This window comes from Aspergillus costaricaensis (assembly GCF_003184835.1).
Source record: "Aspergillus costaricaensis CBS 115574 unplaced genomic scaffold BO79scaffold_30, whole genome shotgun sequence".
In the NCBI taxonomy this organism is placed as follows: Eukaryota; Fungi; Ascomycota; class Eurotiomycetes; order Eurotiales; family Aspergillaceae; genus Aspergillus; species Aspergillus costaricensis.
Genome location: NW_020291830.1, coordinates 127,497 through 145,103, shown reverse-complemented (window position 1 = coordinate 145,103; position 17,607 = coordinate 127,497). Strand labels below are relative to the sequence as shown.

Here is a 17,607-nt window from a genome sequence, read left to right as displayed (position 1 = left end):
CCTTCCTAGTATGCCCCAAACCTACCCGCTGTTTATGCCCACATGGCCTTGAACTTCTCATTGAACTCAGCTTGAAGCATTCTGAACGCCCTCAAGACTTGCAAAAATCCCTGCTCAATATCACTCGGTAAGGTGGAGGAAGTGGGATTGTTAGTCGCCTTTGCATTTCCCTCTCTCTCGGGTACCTTATTTTCACTTTCTTCATCGTCACTCAACTCATCTTCCCAGCTGTCTGCTACCTTCGCTCTCTTTGGATTGGCGGATGCCGAAGTGAGCGGAGGCTTGGTTGTGGCTTGCATCCGGACTTGGGGTAAATTGGCCGATTTCGCGGCTGTCCCTGGCAGGGGATCGTTTGCAGCATAAGCATTATCGTCCAAGTCAATCTCATGCACATCACCGCTGCCGGCCACATCCAACAGATCCAGGTCAATGTTTGGGGATAGCTTGAGATAGTTCTCGAAATCAGTGACAATTGTGGCGAGAACCAGGGAAAAGTCGTTCAGGAGAAACCAAATATCACCCTTGCGGATCATGTTTCCCTTCTCCAATGCCTTCACATTTCCGTGTTTGAAGAAATCATATAGATACGCATTGAGAGGAAGTTTGCCCTCTTCCGGGTAAAGCCCCACATACGGCACCACTGCTTGTTCGAGCCAGACACCACTGCGGACCTTTTTACAGAGGTCAGATATACTCCGCCATTTATCGCCATGACCTGACAGTGCGGCAAATGACGATGTGACTCGGGTCGGAGGAGTAACGGCCAGTGCGTGGCTGATTCCCTCCGGAGATTTGTCGCCACCGCACTTCATTCCTGTCAGCGGGAGGAAACAGCCTGGATCAATGATGTGCTGCTCAACAAAGGTGGTCACATAAGATGTGTAAATATCTTGAGTCTTCTCGTTATGACTGCGCAAGATACTAGCTGCCTTCTTCGGAAGACTTGGAAGAATCACAACAGATGGGGATCTCTTCTCAGAGGTTCGGAGATTCTCAAGGGCAACTGGAGGTAGATATTTGCGACCGAACAAGTGCGACATCACAAGCATCAGTGTAAGAACGGTTTCTTTGGGTTCCTTGCCAATGTTTTTGCACAGTCGGTGAAAGTAACCACCGTTGAGGAGCGCATGGAATGCAAAGCTCGAATTCTCGGTGTAGTACAGATGCGATATGGTGCCCGAAAAATTGAGGGGACAACCGCTAGCGTCGAGGAGCTGATTGCGACGGAGGTATTCGATCGAGAACCGCAGGTGATGGAGAACAGTATGTTTGGCCTCCGGTCCCCCAAGATAGATCCGTGGGCATGATAAAATCGAATCTATGGCTTTGACGGCAAACTCAGATCCATCAGACTCCCGAAGCAGAATGAAAAGTCTTAGTACTAGGGTTGTAGACAACGGAAAATGGCCATTCAAGCTTGGAAGCTTCGAGCTGAGTAGACGGTAAATCTTGGAATCCGGAATACACTGAAAGACCACGTTGCCTAGGAAGTCGAAGCCTCGGCGTCCAGCTCGACCAGCTGCTTGCCGAAATCCAAGTGCAGTTAAAAAGACAGAATCACCGGCGAAGACGACGGTTTTGCATGGCATATTGATACCAAGAGCCAATGTACCTGTGGCGATGACAACCCGGAGGTAGCCCCTGCGGAAGAGCATCTCACAAACCTGTCGGTACTTGCGATTCATACCAGCGTGATGGACACCGATCCCACGCTTCATAGCATCAATCAACCGAGGAGAGACCTGCCGTTTATGCAGTTCTTGAGCATGTTCCTCAAACTCAGAACCCGCCAGCTTCTTCTTATCAGCTAGGGAAAACCTCGATATTGGCTCATCTGGGTCAAACAATGCGTGCCAACTCGATTCTGCAGACGCAGTCTCACGCATCTGTTCTGCTCTGGACATGTTTTCATCTCTGTCTTCAGATCGGCTTTTCCCTTTGACAGGGTTTCTCTGTTTGGGGCGCTTTTCTTCCGACTTCTTCCACTTTTCCCACTCACTAATCTTGTTCGCCCAGCTTGTACTTGAGACCTTCCACCGGGCCTCGGACTGTTCCAGTTCATCAAGAATATGCTGACACATCCTCTCACACTCACTTCGATCATAATTAAAGAAAATAGCTGGTAGGGCGCCTTGGTTATGGAGAGAACAGATCAGGGGCAGTGTTGTACTGAGAAGTCTGTTATTCACTGCGCGGGGCTCATCTGACTGGCCGAGTTCGCCAGACGATACCTGCACGTTGCCGTTCTTCTCTACATAGCTTCCTTGTGCGAGTTCCTCCACGACAGCATCGAATGGAGAGTCTGAATTGTTCATCCAATGTTTCAGTACCAGCTTCAGCTTGGCCTCCCACTCCACTATGTTGGCTTTGGATATGACACCTGGCAGCGCGTTTGACGGGTCCAACGCCTTGTCAAGCGGATAATTCGCTGTTTTGTACTTGTCCATGGCCTTCCAAAGTGTCCAACAGTCACGCGGCTCCATAGTTAGATCGTCCGGGAATCCACGAGATCTGTTGGTCAGGCTTGTCACAGGATGTATAAACGACATGTTTGGACAGGAATCGAGGCCGAGTGCAGCTATATGAGTGATATTCGATAGCCCGTTAAAGATGAAACTGGATGGAGGTCTGTATTGAAACTTTCTTAGATCCGACCATCTCGTTTTGTGCTCAATCATTTTCAGTTCGTGGCCATTTTCATTCTGAGTCAACTTCAGCCAGTCGCTGAATTCTTCGGGATTACCGACCGTTGCGGAAAGTGCGATGATAGGACAAGGTGCAAGAAGAAGCAATTGCTCCCATACTACTCCATCTTCTGACTGACCAATACAGTGGATTTCATCGAAAATGATACGTTGAATGCGAGACGCCCACGATCCCGCGTTTGACGGAGCAAGAAGCATTATCTGAAGGATGTGTGGCACTGTGATCAAAATTTGACAGCTAGTTGGGTTGTTGATGCGGTAATCACGTGTATGAATAGCCCAGACAGACTGTCCAGCGTATTTGTAGCTCTTACTGAATCTTGCTTGGACCTCGGCGGCGATCTGATTGACGAGTGCTTTAGTCGGGGCAACGTACACCAAGACCCCGTCGTCACTGCTCTCGAGGACCTGTTTCATAGCATAGAACCTATTCTACAGTCAGAACTCTGAAACATATATTGTTATAGGCTGCCATATGACACTTACGATATGAAAGTCTTCCCTGCACTTGTTGGAGCGACAACAAAAAGACTCGCTTTAGCGTCGATTTGGTCTAAGATCTCTCTCTGCCACCGATCAGGATCAAAATCGTGAACACGAGGGTCTGGTGCCGATTCCATATTTCGATCGAAGTATGGACCCGCATGAACAAGCTGAAACTCAACTGGTGACAAGCCCGTTTGCAAGTTGGCGTGCTGTGAAGATATTGGTGTGAATGAGGATGTTGCTTTTCTTGAACTGTGACAGGGTATGTCAATACGTGGAAGATTGAGCGCTTTGATAGTTTCTTCAACGAAGCGTCGAATGCCGACTGTAATTCCTTGCTTCGCCTTTGAGATCCTAAGAATCAAAAACCATATGAGTGCCACTATCCCCATAGGTTTGTCCTTCTCCGTTTCACACTTATTTTTCCACAGCTGCGCTAGGGTCATTATGAGATAAGCGAGTATGTCTAACTCTATCAGACAGTCTCCCTTTCTCTTCAAGCTGTGGAGATACTCGGAAGCATCTTGGTATCTCCGGACCAGATTGTAGGCATGCTCGATCCCATGGCGTTTAGTTTCCCATGCTTTTAATTGTCTTTCAAGATTGCTAGCCCGCTGTTCCTTGAAGTGAGCTTCTGCCTTTGCTTTAACCGACGCAGATACGCTGGTCTTTGGGTGTCTAGTCTGTTTTGGGCCATTTTTTGTGGATTGAGAGGTCCTGTCTCTCTCCGTAGCTTCAGGAGCCGGGTTTTTCCTTGACAAGACCTTGGGGTCTGTCTTAGTCTTTACAAAAATTGACTCTGGTTTCGCATCTGTGAGACTGGCAGCATACTGCTCAGTTTCAGCCATGAACTTCTGGTTACGGCGAAGAAGCCACTCTGTAAGAGGAATTGCATTCCGCTGATCTAGCGGTCTGCGATGATTATGCCAATGGCTGATTTCCTCAAAGATTCGCGACACTGCAAGCTCCTTCCCAGCAGCAGATTCGTCAATGGCAAGTGATATCGGCTTGAGATGGCGGTCAAAGTCGGGGTTGTTGAAAGGGAGAACGGAAGTTGTCTTTGTCCGGCTATTAATTTGGCCATTGCCCGATTTCCTAGTTTTCTTCTTGCTGCTTGCTTTGCTACCGCTAGTCTGGTCGCTCACTTGAAAGCTAGCAATTTCGACGCCACATAGGCCTTTCACTAGTGAAGCAAGCACCGAAAACCTATCCACGATTGATTGGCTGAAGGAGCATTCAAGATCAGACGGACAGATTATTTCCAATTGTATCAGCTCAAGGAACAACCACCCATCAATCAGGTCCGCCACATCACAGGTCAGGGGTCTAGCCCTCATAGCCTCATGCCACAGCTGTGATGTGATGATACTCCGATATACTTCAACATATTTTACCAGCAACAACTCACCAAGGTGACAGTATTTAGAATCATACACGCGGTTTTCAAGTTTGCACTCACTCAGAATGATTGCGTGCATCAACAGAACACGTAGCCCCAACATTTCATTCTCTTCGCAATAGTCAGAAGTTAGCAGAACACTTGCTGTAAGAACTGTGGCCCACTCTCGCTGAGTGAGAGTGTGATTAGTGGCGTCCAAGATAGGAGAGAAATTGCGTAGAGTAGGCTCGACTGAGGGAGGGCTAGTGGGAGAAGGTTTTTGAGCACTGGGGCTAGCTTCGCCGTGACAATGCACCAGATTGGTTTCAGATTCCACCTCTTCTGTATCAGAACCAGATGATACCGTATCCTCCGCAATGTCCAGGCTGACAGAATCCACGCAGAAAAGATTCCGTGCCCGTTCTGCGGAGCCCTCTAGAACCATAGTATACACCTATTCAAGGTTAGGTTTAGTCCAATACAGATGAAGACGCTGAGCTCACCTTGGTATCACGACACTCCAAGCTGTTCAACAAAGATATATTGAAGCCATATGCGATAAACCAGTGTATCATCGACCTGAGCGTAACTCTATTCGTCCAAAACGAGGAAAGAGCGCTATCGAAAGTTTCATCACAGCCACTGTCTGAGCTATCTTCTGACAGCACTTTCTCGGGGTCTTCCAGAGCTCTACCAAATGCTCTGTCATGCCCGCTAGAACTTGAAATGGCACCATCATGACACATGATAAAATAGACCCCCTCCGAAGTAAGATACTTCTCAAAATCAGAGCAGTTGTATGTATCAAAGCATCTCACTTGCATGGATGGAAAAGCCTTAGGAACATTCTGCTGGAGATGCTGTAAAATAGCTTCACGAGCTAGACGGTACTTCGGCAACAATAATTCATCAGCATGTGGTGGAATAGATGCCTCTGAGTTATCCGCGAAGAAGACGATGTGGAAATTGCAGTTTCGTTGTCGAAGCTGTGCTAGCAACCGCTCCACGATGTAAGTGGCGTGAAGCAGCTGAAAGCCATTGGAAAAATCAAGCTGATCGTCGGCGAAGCAGTGCAAGAGAAGTGAATCCCCTTCGATGATGAAGAGCTCACTGCCTGCATAATCGCCAACGAGGTCGACGGTACGGGAGTACAGGCCAGTGTACCTGAGGAGGAAACATTATCAGACGTGTCCTTGACAGCGTGCAACCAAACCTGGCCAGCGATATCTAGATTGGCCACTTACCAAGACAGGAGTTTCTGTGGATTTGTCATCGCGATGGTGTAACCAGGGCGTATGTGGGGGAGTAGAACAGAAGAGCTGTGAGGACGAGGGAGAAAGAAGTTGAAAGAGCAGATAGGCGCGTATCAGTGATGGCGGGGTACAGGATTGCAACCAATATATAGTATTCACTGCCAGGCCATTCACTGCAAGGCCATGCAAGGCTGTAGGCACCTTCCGAGCGAGCCTCGCAGTGGGCTATCTCTGATCCCTGCTAGTTGTTGTTGGGTCTAGCACTGCCATGCGGGGTGTGATATCCATGCGCGAACATTGGTCTCAGCAGCGCGCCAAACTGATACGATGGAAGAATGATGCGAAGCCACTCGTTGGCTATTAGACCATATGTGGTCTCGTTCGGGTGGGCCATAGACCCGAAAGTCGTGCAAGAGGAGAACACAGACCAAATAATCTAGAGTGTTTCCAACCGGATGATCCCGTAACTGGAGTTGATGTAAGTAGGACAAGCATCGTACTAGTATATCGATGAGCTGATGGGATAACGTTGGATGATTTAGTGGGTAATATATAGTATAAAATGTTCCAGTCGAGATTCGCTTTGGAAACGGTCAAATAACAGCCGGAACGAGCGGGGCTCAAATTTCCAACTGGTTGAAAGAAATTATATACCTGATCATGATCATTGCAAGATGAATCAAATTCCCCATTTGTTTACAGGAAATATAGCAAAGAGCTGACTACTAATTCTAAATGCAATAGAACAAGCAGAAAATTCTTGTATTGAATATAACTTAGAATAATACCAAACTTTCAACAACAAGCGTTAATGGTGTAGCGGTAACATTCAACCCTTCCACTCCTCTTGTGAGGTTGAGCTCTGGGTTCGACTCCCAGTTAACGCACAAGCATGATTTCTTTTTTTCTCTGCTCCACATACATATCTGTTCCTAATCAATCGATCATACATGGGTTACACCTCGATAGTCGCTATTCATGAAAGGATCAATTCGCAACCTTCATACCAAATTCAATTTTGGCACTCTGAATGAAGTCCGGAGTAACGCGCTCTCTCTCTCATATTCAGGCACATGTCCGACCGACCGACCGCCTCCCACATTACGGGTAGTGCCCCACCCTTATCCAGAACCCACACGTGACCTCGAAAAAGGCCGCCCCTCCAATCCCAAGAAATTATCATTGCATTCAACCAACGCCACTCACGATAACGAATTACTTTCACTGCTTGTACAGACCGGCATATCCCACCATGGCGCGTGTCCGCCTCGCCCCGCTCTCCTCCCTCACCCAAACCCGCTACGTCGTACACCTCTCTGACGGCAAACGCCTCGTCCTCTTCCGCCTCCCCACGATCGAGACCCCGAAAACCAAAGACAAACCTCGAGCGTGCAATGACGCCAACGGCTGGTCCTACTACGCCATGGAAGCGGAGTGTCCGCATGCCGGCGGCCCGATGAAAGACTCCTCCATCGACATTGAAGATTCGGCGTATATCGTGTCTTGTCCGTGGCATGCATATGATTTCAATGTTGAGACGGGAGAGTCGAGTGTCGGGATCAAGGCGTGCACGTTTCCTGTTGATGTGAGCGATGAGGATATGGTGGTTGTTGAATATACCTCTGAGAAACTGGGGGAGGGAGTGGAGTTGGCGAAGCTGGAGGCTGTGAGTGAGCAGATGAAGTTGAAGAAGAGTGTCAAGGGTGTGAACGGTGCGACGACGACGAATGGAGCGGGTGGTGAGGATGAGACTGAGACCACGCCTATTCGGTATCTGGATGACAATGCGACGGTGTGTGAATGGTGTGCGCACATCTTGAACACTTCGAACCCGGAACATAAGATCGAGTTGACGGCGCATTTATTCAAGTTGTTTACGGAACGAGAGGGAACGGATAAGCCTATGGTTATCGGGACTAGGGACGGCGTTGACCTTCCTGATTTACCGCCTAGGGATGGCGTCAAGGACGTGAATCGGCAGGCAGTTCCGAAGCCGGGTAGAGGTGGTACGCAGAAGAGCAGGATCAACATGCTGCATGCGCTGGCGAACATCGAACAATGGGCAATTGATCTTGCGGTCGATATCTGTGTGCGGTTCGCGAAGTTCCAGACGGAGTCTCCAGATGCGCTGGGTCTCCCGCGGGCGTTTTTCCACGACTGGTTGAAGGTCGCTAATGATGAGGCGAAGCATTTCTCTCTCCTGCGTACAAGGCTCGAGGAACTTGGCTCGTATTTCGGTGCCCTTCCGGTTCATCATGGACTATGGGACTCTGCGACCGTGACTGCCCATGATTTGCGCGCCCGGATCAGTATCATTGCGTTGGTGCACGAGGCGCGCGGATTGGATGTGAATCCAGTGACGATTGACAAGTTCCGCAAGGCCGGAGATGGAGATAGTGTTGACACTTTGGAGATTATCCACAATGATGAGATCACCCATGTTACGACGGGCCATCGCTGGTTGACCTGGATTTGTGCCCAGGAGGAGACGGATCCCGTTAAGGTATTCCGGGGAAATGTACAAAAGTACTTCCGCGGGCCGTTGAGAGAACCGTTCAATACAGAGGCCAGGTTGCAAGCTGGTCTGGATAAGAGGTATTATGAAAATCTCTCGGGGTACGAGGGAGTTCAGCCTGCTTGATCGCTCGTTGAGTGGTAGTTCCATATTGAAGAGCGCTTCAACTCCCTTGCTGTCGTGGCGGTTGTGTACTTTCCCAGGAAAATGGCGAGTGATGCACAGGCTTTACCAACTCGCGCCCTTGTCAAGGATCTTTGATTGCCAGTAACATGGGAATCAGGATCGGGATGATGATTTATCTCGGTTCTGCCGCTGGATCCGGTGTTGTCGACATCGCCATCGCTGACAGACATACTCAGTACACCCTCTGAACACCTCGTAACTTTCCGAGCAATCATGACAAGAAGTGCCCTACGTGAGGGGCAAAGCACCGTGAACTGCTTAGTGATGCGACACTGAGGGAGTTGTGCCACCCCATTCTTAATGAAGGTGCATGACCCCAGGTACGTACTTGTGGGACTCGTGTGGTCAGGAGTATCATAAGTGCCCGCATATTTTATGTCTCGAGATGACGACCTCTCCAAAAGCATGTCCATACAACTAGAATCATTACAAAAGATACCCCATATAGATTAGACCAAAAGTTTAACAAATCATTCAAAGTGAATTTCTATACATCTAATCGTAACAGTCAAAGCTCGTGAGCTCATTAGATCGTCAACGTCCCCGTCAACTGGGTATCAAGCACACTCTTCCCCACATAAACCGAATAATCACCCTTCTGCAAACCCCAAGCTTGGTTCACTACATCCCATGAACTGAGATCGCGTCTCGTCAGATCGAATTGGACCTTCGTGTGATGGCCCGGCTGGATAAGCTTCTTCTCGAAACCACGGAGGACCTTCGCTGGGCCACCGGGGATACCCAGATAGAGCTGAGCGACTTCAGCCGCAGCAACAGATCCAGTGTTGGCGACAGAGCAGGTAACCGTAGCCACTACATCCCAGAGGGCAGGAATACCGCCTTCCTCGATGGTAGAGTTGGGAGGTAGGTAGTCAGTGTTCACACCGGTGTGAATGGAGATCTTGAGACCCGAGTAATCGAAGGTGGAGTAGGTGAGACCGTAGCCGAATTCATAGCGAGGGGTGATGTTCTTCTGCTCGAAGGCCTTGTAGTCGATATAGACACCCTCGGTGAAGTTGTCTTGCGGGTAGTACAAGTCCTTAGTTCCGGAAGGAATGACTGGGCTCAGGAGAGCACCGTAGTCAGAGGCGTTTTTGGCGACGGTGTAGGGAAGACGGCCAGAAGGGGATTGTTTGCCGTACATGATCTCGACGAGGGCGCGACCGCTGTCTTGACCGGGGAGATGGCCGTAGATGACGGCAGTGATGTTAGGGTTGTCGATCCAACGGTCGACGAGACGAATGCCGGCGTTGTGGATGATCACCATCGTGTTGTTGCATTGGGAGGCGACATTCTCGACCAGAGTGTCGGAATAGGGGTCGGCCACGTACGGACGGTCCCAACCTTCAGCTGCGGCTTCGTTAATGAAGACAAGACACGCTTCACTAGCCGGGTTCACGATTGGAGACTGAGAAGCAAAGTCCCAGGCGAGGAAGGTGTTGTCTTCATAAGCTTGACGTTGGAAGGCATCGAAGGGAGCGTCGATGTAGGATGGAGTGCTGGAGCCGGAGCCGCCCCCGGAGATCATGGTACCATTCAAGGAAACACCAGGGCCATTTTCAGAGGGGTTGGTGCTGGAGAGGAACATGTATTTGAGATGAGAGGGGTCCACGGCGGTGCCGTTGGGATAACTTAGAGTGTTGTCGAGGCCCATGGTCCAGAGACTCCAGGAAAGGTCATCCATGGTATTGCGCTGCGCGGCGATGGCATCATATCCGAAAAGTGATAGGATCTTGGGCTCCTTTAGAGGCAAGGCGTTGTCGGTGTTTTTGACAAGAACGTGGCCTTCGATAGCCTCCTGGAGAATGGTGGCCTTGGAGGCAGGATCGCGAGCGTCAACTGGCTCATGGGGCTCTAGGAGGCTGATGGGCATGCCAAAGCCGGGGTCTTCTAGCTCTGCATACTTGTACCATGCAGCGACGATGCGGGTTGCCATGTCATCGAGACGCGTAGATGAGAGCGATCCATTACGGACGGCCAATGATAGGTTGCCATTCTCCCAGTAGACAGAGTCAGGCATGACCATATCGAGACCTGCCGCTGCACTGGCAATACCCGACTGCTGGGCATTCCAGTCAGAGACGACAAACCCTTGGAAGCCCAATTCACCCTTCAGCAGACCATTCAAGTTCTTGCTGTTTTGACATCCATAGCTGTTGTTGATGCGATTGTAGCTGCACATGACGGCACCTGCACCAGCTTTGACTGCATCCTGGAAGGGCCACAAGTAAAGCTCGTGGATAGTTTTGTCATCGATATTGGAGGAGACCGACTGGTTATAGCTGTCTTCCAGTAGTTGGGGCGTGTTGCGGTTCGTCTCCTGCTCATTTCCGATGAAATGCTTGACGCAGGCAATGACGGACTCCTGAAGACCACGGATGGTGTTCTGAACGAGGGAGCCAGAGAGGTAGGGGTCATTACTGTATCCTTCCCAATTGCGACCACCTCGCGCCATGCGGCCCAACGGGCCTACAACAGGTCCAAGAGCAACATTCGCTCCCTTGCGCTTGAACTCTGCACCCATATAATGTGCGTGCTCATAGGCGAGGTCACGGTTCCACGAAGCCCCGATATGGAGACCCGAGGCGTAAGCGTTGACCATGTCAGTTCCCCGCACACCGCTCGCTGCATCTTGAAGACACATCCCTGGGTACCCCAGTCGGGGGACACCACCAGACATTCCAGAGCAACCGTTTGTCGTGGACGTATAGCCATAGGTGATGTTATTCTTCTCATCGTCGGTCATCTGTGCCACGAGAGACTTGGCTTTAGTGAACGCCTCTTCCCAATCACCCGATCCACTGGTTTCGCCTAATGGCTGGATTAGATTTGATCATGACTAGCAGGTCAGGATGACTTACGGGTGGGATAGACAGGTTCTGAGCGTCCATAGGACCAGTAGTGCTCTAGCTCAGCAACGTCGACTGTTCGCTTCTGGACTACAGCGGCATCTGCCAGCTGCAGCGCAGCCGCATAGAGGGTGAGCGACACCTTCATCTTCTCAAAGTTGCTGCGGAGGATTTCCTTGATGGCGAATTAAGAGACATCCTAGGCGAATATCTGGGTCCTTATATACCCACGGCGCAGGATCCAAACATTTGATTGTCCGCTCCAAAGTCAACTATGAGCCAACCCCATTCCGACCCCCTTCCAATCCCATCCCATCCACAAATCCTGCCAAGGCTTTGAATTCTCGGCAACGACAGAGGCAGAATGACGGCGGCATGGACCTCACAAGAAGCCGGAAGAATGAATGGTATTGTAGGGTTCCGGGCCAATCTCGGAATCATAGCCAATTAGACGCTGTACAGAGAGCGACATCCGTGGGGATAGCTCGTATGGTGAACAAGTCGCGTGGCCGACTTCGGTCCCCTGTTCGGCTCCACGAAGTCGGTGCCATGAGTATGGAGCGTTGAATTGCGGGGACTCCACACTCGGAATAAGCGAGACCTCCGCGTTCTGCACCCCAGAACGGGAAAACGTGACGACGATACCGGCAGAATTTCGGCAGATACTACCATCATGTTGGGGCTCGCAAGGGCGCCAAGTGAAGCTAGCTGTGGTTAGGCCGTTTGTGCCATGGTCTTCTTAATAACTGCGGAACCTTATTCACTTCTCACACTTCCCCAGAACGATGTCATTCTCCCCGGGCACGAGAAGTAGGGTGGGGACTGGGGAGACAAACATGCCACATGACATGACAAATGAATGACTAACTCAATTAAGGGGAGTTGAAAACTATTCGGAGTATGTATCTTCCCTCGTGGGGGCCGACAATTGGATTCGGTTCCGACTGGAAATTCCCCGGGGAGAAGCTTAGTGGTAGATAGATGGAAGAAGAGAGGAAAAAGGATGGGAAGAAAAGCTGGTTGTGTCCCGTTCTTCCCCGAACTCGCGCATCCCGTGCCCACGATCAGGTGATTAAAGAAATGGCACGACAACCATAAGCTTCTTCTTTCTTTCTTTTCATCTGCAAGGGCCTGTGATGGATGAAGATGCTCTACGGTTGCTACTGTACTCTCCCATCCCTTCTAATCCAACACCCGGATTCCCACAAAATCGGCCCCGTAAGATTGGAATCCTTCGTCACCCCCCACATTCCCAACTACCACCTCGTTTAATCCTTCCTTCCAGCCACTAGTCAGTAGTCCTAAAGTTGCAGTATCCCACCATCCCAACCCCGGACCGAACAGCTCGCTATGTCTTCCGCTCAGCGGCACTTCGATCCGCACCGGATCCTCACTGTTTACCGTCACGGTCAAGTTCCGAGAGTTGGATCCCCAGCCCCAGGACGAGTCGAAGGCAATCTCGTTGTTAATCCAGTCAATTTCCAGATACTTGCTCCCACTCGTAGTTGCGGAAATCGTTGCTTTAGCTGTGCCACTGGGACTGATGTAGCCGATTTTTGAGCCAACCGGCTGACAATAACCGCTCCCACAGGTAGTCAGTGTAGTAGACCCGGCGAGGGTAAAGTTTGTGCAAGGGTAGTACGTTCCATTCGGAGCAGTGATGTGAATGGCGTCGATGGGTATGGAGGTGTTGATGGTGACTGTGTTGGAGGAGCCGGCAGTAAGTGGGATGTTTGCGGAGACTAGCGTCGATGATGCGGGGACCTGTACGGATATTATACTCTGGTTGGCATTTGATCCGATGGTGATGGTTTCTGCTGAAGAAGCTTCCTGCGAGAAGTAGACGCTAATGGTGTACTTGGCACTGGTTGTCACGGCGTAAATGTTTTCGAAGGTTGTCGTTTGCCTAACAAGTCAGAAACATTCATGTTGTAAAGAGGATAAATATACCCAGAAGATTTCCCGAAAACATCCCTCGGATATACCCCGACCGCAGTCGTATTCTGAAGTTCGAGCAGCATCGTGCCATGACCGGCGACTGTCGCCGTGTAGGAAGTGACCACATTCTCCGCAGTAGTGCCGTCCCATATGTTCTTCACCGTCCCTGCATGTTGGAGTCCAATATCCGGCAAATCCAGAATCAGGTCCCTGCTTTCGTTTCGCCAATTGATGACTGCAGCGACTGTCCGTCCATTCGATAGCGGCCCACTCCATACCTCATAACCCTCTTCGGTCCAGCGCCGGCGTAGACTCGCACTCTTCCCTAGTGCATCCTGATTGAATGCTATCACGTCCTTCTGTTTGAGGACTGCTAGTGACGCGTCATTGATGGCAGTGAGCTCGTCCTTCAGTGCAGCGCCAATAATCAGCGGGCTCTTGAGAATGGCCCAGAGAGAGAAATGGGTCTGTTCCTCCGGGAGAGAAAATATATTATTCCCCACTTCGAGCATGTCAAGGTCGGGCCATTGGCCTGGGCCAGCAAATTCTGTTTGTGGAGCTGCCTGGTTTATAATGCGGAAAATTGTCCGCCAGGCAGGGATGATGTCGTTGCCAATCCGCCAAGAATGGCCGAGAGCAGGGGCCCAACCTGCGGGGAAGCTAATCCCCCATTCGCAGATCTGGAACAGAATGGTTCGATTTTGCTGCGATAATGCATGAGACATGTTGGCAAATCTGGGTTCCGGAGAGGTGCTGGGGGCGTAATTGACGTTGGGGTAGTTAGTTGCGGCGTCAGAGTAGCAGTTGTCGTCTAGATAGCCCCCATTAGAATGTGGGCTCAAGCAGAATACTATGGACATACATTTGAGAGAGTCAACATTCCACGAGGCAAACGTCCTGGCATCTTGTGCTTCGTGGTCTACGGTGCTCGATTAGCAATTCGCTCTCGCATTTGGCCTTGATTGTTGGCATACACAGGCTTCCTGTCTCATTCGGCGGACTTCCGCATAACAGAATCCCAGAATCTTGGTACACGCCGAATAAGAGGCCCAAGTCATGGAGGAAGTCACCCATAGCAGGGAATCCTTGAGGAAACAGGGTTTCATTCCAGGTCAAGGATCCGTCAGGCAGTCGGTCTGCGACCGTCCAACCGCAGTCTGTCGTGACATACCGGTATCCAAGTGATGATAAGCCTAGGTCAACCAATGCTTGTGCATTGGACCGAACGATGGTCTCGTTTGGGGAGCACGAGTAGTGATTGTATGTGTTCCATCTGGCCAATGGTATTAGTCCTGTATATGGTCAAGGCGTGCTCAGCCTACCCCATTTGTGGTGTCAATGCTAAGCCATCTTGCAGCCGTGGCTGTAGGGATGCAGCGGTTACTACACTGCCCAGTGCAGCATATGCCGTGAAGTGAAGCAACATCATGATTCGCAACCCCGGCTGTTAGTACTGAAGGCGCTGGACCATGAGTTGCGTCAAGTGCGGGGTGCGCCTGCAGACTATTTGTATTCATGCATTTAACCGATGCTCTCGGCCTGAAGACTCGGACATAATGCATTTCTATTTAATTAGCCGGGAACACAAATTTGCAACATCAGCTCACAGCTTCGAACAGTCTTGAGCAATTCTGACTATCGCCAAACCTTCATTTGCTTGGAGACTCATGTAATTGACGACAAATATGTTTTCAGCTACGGCGTGGCGAGAATAGGCTATATGAGGGAGGCTATACTCCCGCCACCATTCAAGATATCTTAGACTGTATTATCCGGATAACCTTCGCTGCTGCGACTTGTGCTTTCATCATCGGTGGTCGGCCATGAGGGCCGTTTGGATGGCTTCAGCTGTTAGGGTGGGGACAAATTAGGTGGCAGTAGCCGAAACCTTTCATGTAACCGAGAGAGCTGTGAGATACGTCATGGTTGGGTTGATTTAGAAATAGAAGCCAATTACCCTCAAATCCAGCTGTATCGAGCCGATGACTGCTCCTTAAGCATTGTGATGGTCAATCGGAAGATCATTAAGCACCACAAATGCTCCACCTCAATGTCCGAGTTTTTGATTAAACCCGCATTGATCTTTTGCATAATTCTCTTAGATTCGTCAGTTATTCATTGCGAGGTACCCAGCCGAGAGCATCTGACCTGATCACCTCCCTCATTCCATACAATTCCTGCATTTTATCTTGCACTACATCACGAGCTTCTCTGGCTATGCACCCTTGAATATGACCTGAAGAATGCTACTAAATTCCCCTCCAGCAATTTTGAAGTTCGAATGAAGGTCACAGAATTACAGACGACATTCAAAAGTACATCAGTATGACATGGTAGCGAGACGCACTTCTTCATTGAGCCAAAGCGAGGATAATGAAACATCTCTAGTCAGGAAACAGTGTCAATATAGCTCAATCTATTATCTTGCATTCATTACAATGTCACTTTTTGTCGAGAGGTAACAATCAGCGAACACCTACCAAAAGCCGACGAGAAGCGTAGCCGAACACGGTGCAACAGTTCCATGAATTGATACAGATGATAGTATAGAGTATTTCAATATTTATTCACCATTTATATAGCTAATATACTCGAAATCGAACTTTCAAGAACTACCAGAAAGGAGGTTTCGCCACTCCGAACGCCATCCGTCCGGGGTTTGGCTATCTCTCACTAGCCGCATAACAAGGCGCATCCATCGAATTAAAACAGTCCCCGTAAGACAAGCCATAATTCTTCAGACCCCGAGGCTATTTGCATATGAGGGAAAAACTGCATCAGCTTCGTGATTGGATAGCCCCACGCATGAATGCAGACGCACGATAGAATCAGAAGTCACACCGCAACTTCACCTATGAGAATTGTATGCCAAATCACACGGTTTATGTGTATGCAGTACGGCTAAGGTTTCGGACGTGACTTGTCAGAATTGCTCAAGCAGGATATAAAACGCCGACGGATTCTCACACTACTGTCAATCCAAATACACGCCGTTATGACTCACGGATCCCTCAAGATCGCTCTCATTTATGAGTTTCGCGAGGCCTATAAAGACCTCGGTTATTCAGATGTGGACTGCAACAGGTTTGAGGTCGGAGAAGCTGCCGATCACATAGCTGCAGTTCTCAAAAAGCTGGGACATGAGGTTGTCCTTATCCCAGATATCCATTCTCTGGTTAAAAGGCTCGCAAATGGCGAGGGTAGTAAGTGGGACTTGGCATTCAATACCACCGAGGGCCTGCATGGATTAGCCCGAGAAGGTCAAGTTCCTGCATTGTTGGAGGCATACCAGATTCCGTTCACGTTTTCGGATGCGGCCACGATGGCATTGTGTTTGGACAAGGGCAGAACAAAGGTGGGTGGGCATGGGAACTATTTCAGACCATTGCAGCTAACAGACGCTTGATAGATGGTCCTTGAGCATTTCAATGTCCCGACTGCCCCCTTTGCAGTGATACACTTCAAGCATACCCATGGAAAGACGCAAGTCTCCTTAGATGAGATCCTGTCTATGATTCGCATGTCTCGCCATTCCGAAACGCTGCTGACGCAATATCCATTGTTTGCAAAGCCTCTTGCCGAAGGCTCATCCAAAGGAATTGGAGCCAGCAACAAGATAAAGAACATCGAATCCCTATGTGAGGTGGTCAATTCTCTTCGAGATTCAAGCCCCTCATCCCTTGGGGTTCTCATCGAGAAGTATCTTCCGGGCCGAGAGTTCACTGTGGGCATTCTGGGAACGGGCGAGGATGCATGGGTGGTCGGTGTCGACGAGATAGTATGGTGTAGCAAAGAGTCAACAAAATCTAATTCCGAGACAGTAGAGTACACCACTGAAAAGTCCAAGTCAGCCGATGATTGGGCAGGAGAGGCCGACGAGATCAAGGTCGATCGGGATGACCAAGAGGCTGACCTTGCTTGTCAGACAGCTCTTCGAGCATGGACTGTTCTGCGCTGTCGCGATGGAGGAAGAGTTGATATACGAATGGACAACTCAACTGGGCGGCGAATCGCTCATGTGATGGAGGTAGGTAGATCAACTGACAAACATACTTGTCCTTGGCTCACAATGGTTCAGATCAATCCTCTGGCCGGTCTTCTCCCACATTGGTCACAATTGCCCATGATCGCGGAACACAACAATGTCTCGTATAATGAGCTTATCGAACATATACTGAAGAGTGCTTTGCAGAGGCGGAGGGATCGGGTACCGAACTGAGGAAATTTGCTGTTACAGAAAACGTTGGGTCTAGGACTACGTAGGCATAATCAGCACCAAACCACTATGGGAAGGGAA

The 17,607-nt window shown here is 49.9% G+C and overlaps 5 protein-coding genes and 1 non-coding gene across 6 annotated transcripts; 3 read left to right on the top strand and 3 right to left on the bottom strand.

Annotated features, from left to right (window-relative positions):
* Nucleotides 1–32: 32 nt before the first annotated feature.
* On the bottom strand, nt 33–5,895 carry BO79DRAFT_272909 (putative DEAD/DEAH box helicase; the record flags this gene model as incomplete). The annotated part of the gene is made up of 5 exons (XM_025687467.1): nt 5,814–5,895; nt 5,073–5,733; nt 3,192–5,023; nt 2,000–3,132; nt 33–1,936 (listed from the first exon to the last, which is right to left on the bottom strand). Exons 1-5 carry the CDS (start codon nt 5,840–5,842, stop codon nt 33–35), a joined length of 5,559 nt encoding a protein of 1,852 aa, XP_025536453.1. The 5' UTR covers nt 5,843–5,895.
* Nucleotides 5,896–6,627: 732 nt separating this feature from the next.
* BO79DRAFT_t191 lies at nt 6,628–6,709 on the top strand. Its single transcript has one exon. It is a non-coding gene; the product is annotated as a tRNA-Gly (tRNA).
* Nucleotides 6,710–7,070: 361 nt separating this feature from the next.
* BO79DRAFT_247393 (Rieske [2Fe-2S] domain protein) lies at nt 7,071–8,739 on the top strand. Its single transcript, XM_025685643.1, has one exon. It carries the CDS (start codon nt 7,075–7,077, stop codon nt 8,461–8,463), a length of 1,389 nt encoding a protein of 462 aa, XP_025536452.1. The 5' UTR covers nt 7,071–7,074; the 3' UTR covers nt 8,464–8,739.
* Nucleotides 8,740–9,037: 298 nt separating this feature from the next.
* BO79DRAFT_200623 (beta-glucosidase) lies at nt 9,038–11,520 on the bottom strand (the record flags this gene model as incomplete). Its single annotated transcript, XM_025681504.1, has 2 exons — nt 9,038–11,334; nt 11,385–11,520. 2 exons carry the CDS (start codon nt 11,518–11,520, stop codon nt 9,050–9,052), a joined length of 2,421 nt encoding a protein of 806 aa, XP_025536451.1. The 3' UTR covers nt 9,038–9,049.
* A 987-nt stretch (nt 11,521–12,507) lies between these two features.
* On the bottom strand, nt 12,508–14,736 carry BO79DRAFT_200620 (alpha-galactosidase D; the record flags this gene model as incomplete). Its single annotated transcript, XM_025681503.1, has 5 exons — nt 12,508–13,278; nt 13,323–14,121; nt 14,173–14,229; nt 14,285–14,583; nt 14,633–14,736. 5 exons carry the CDS (start codon nt 14,734–14,736, stop codon nt 12,555–12,557), a joined length of 1,983 nt encoding a protein of 660 aa, XP_025536450.1. The 3' UTR covers nt 12,508–12,554.
* Nucleotides 14,737–15,926: 1,190 nt separating this feature from the next.
* Nucleotides 15,927–17,529, top strand: BO79DRAFT_272893 (D-alanine--D-alanine ligase family protein; the record flags this gene model as incomplete). Its single annotated transcript, XM_025687466.1, has 3 exons — nt 15,927–16,665; nt 16,720–17,337; nt 17,389–17,529. The coding sequence occupies exons 1-3, from the start codon at nt 16,306–16,308 to the stop codon at nt 17,527–17,529; spliced, it is 1,119 nt and encodes a 372-aa protein (XP_025536449.1). The 5' UTR covers nt 15,927–16,305.
* Between the last annotated feature and the right edge of the window lie 78 nt (nt 17,530–17,607).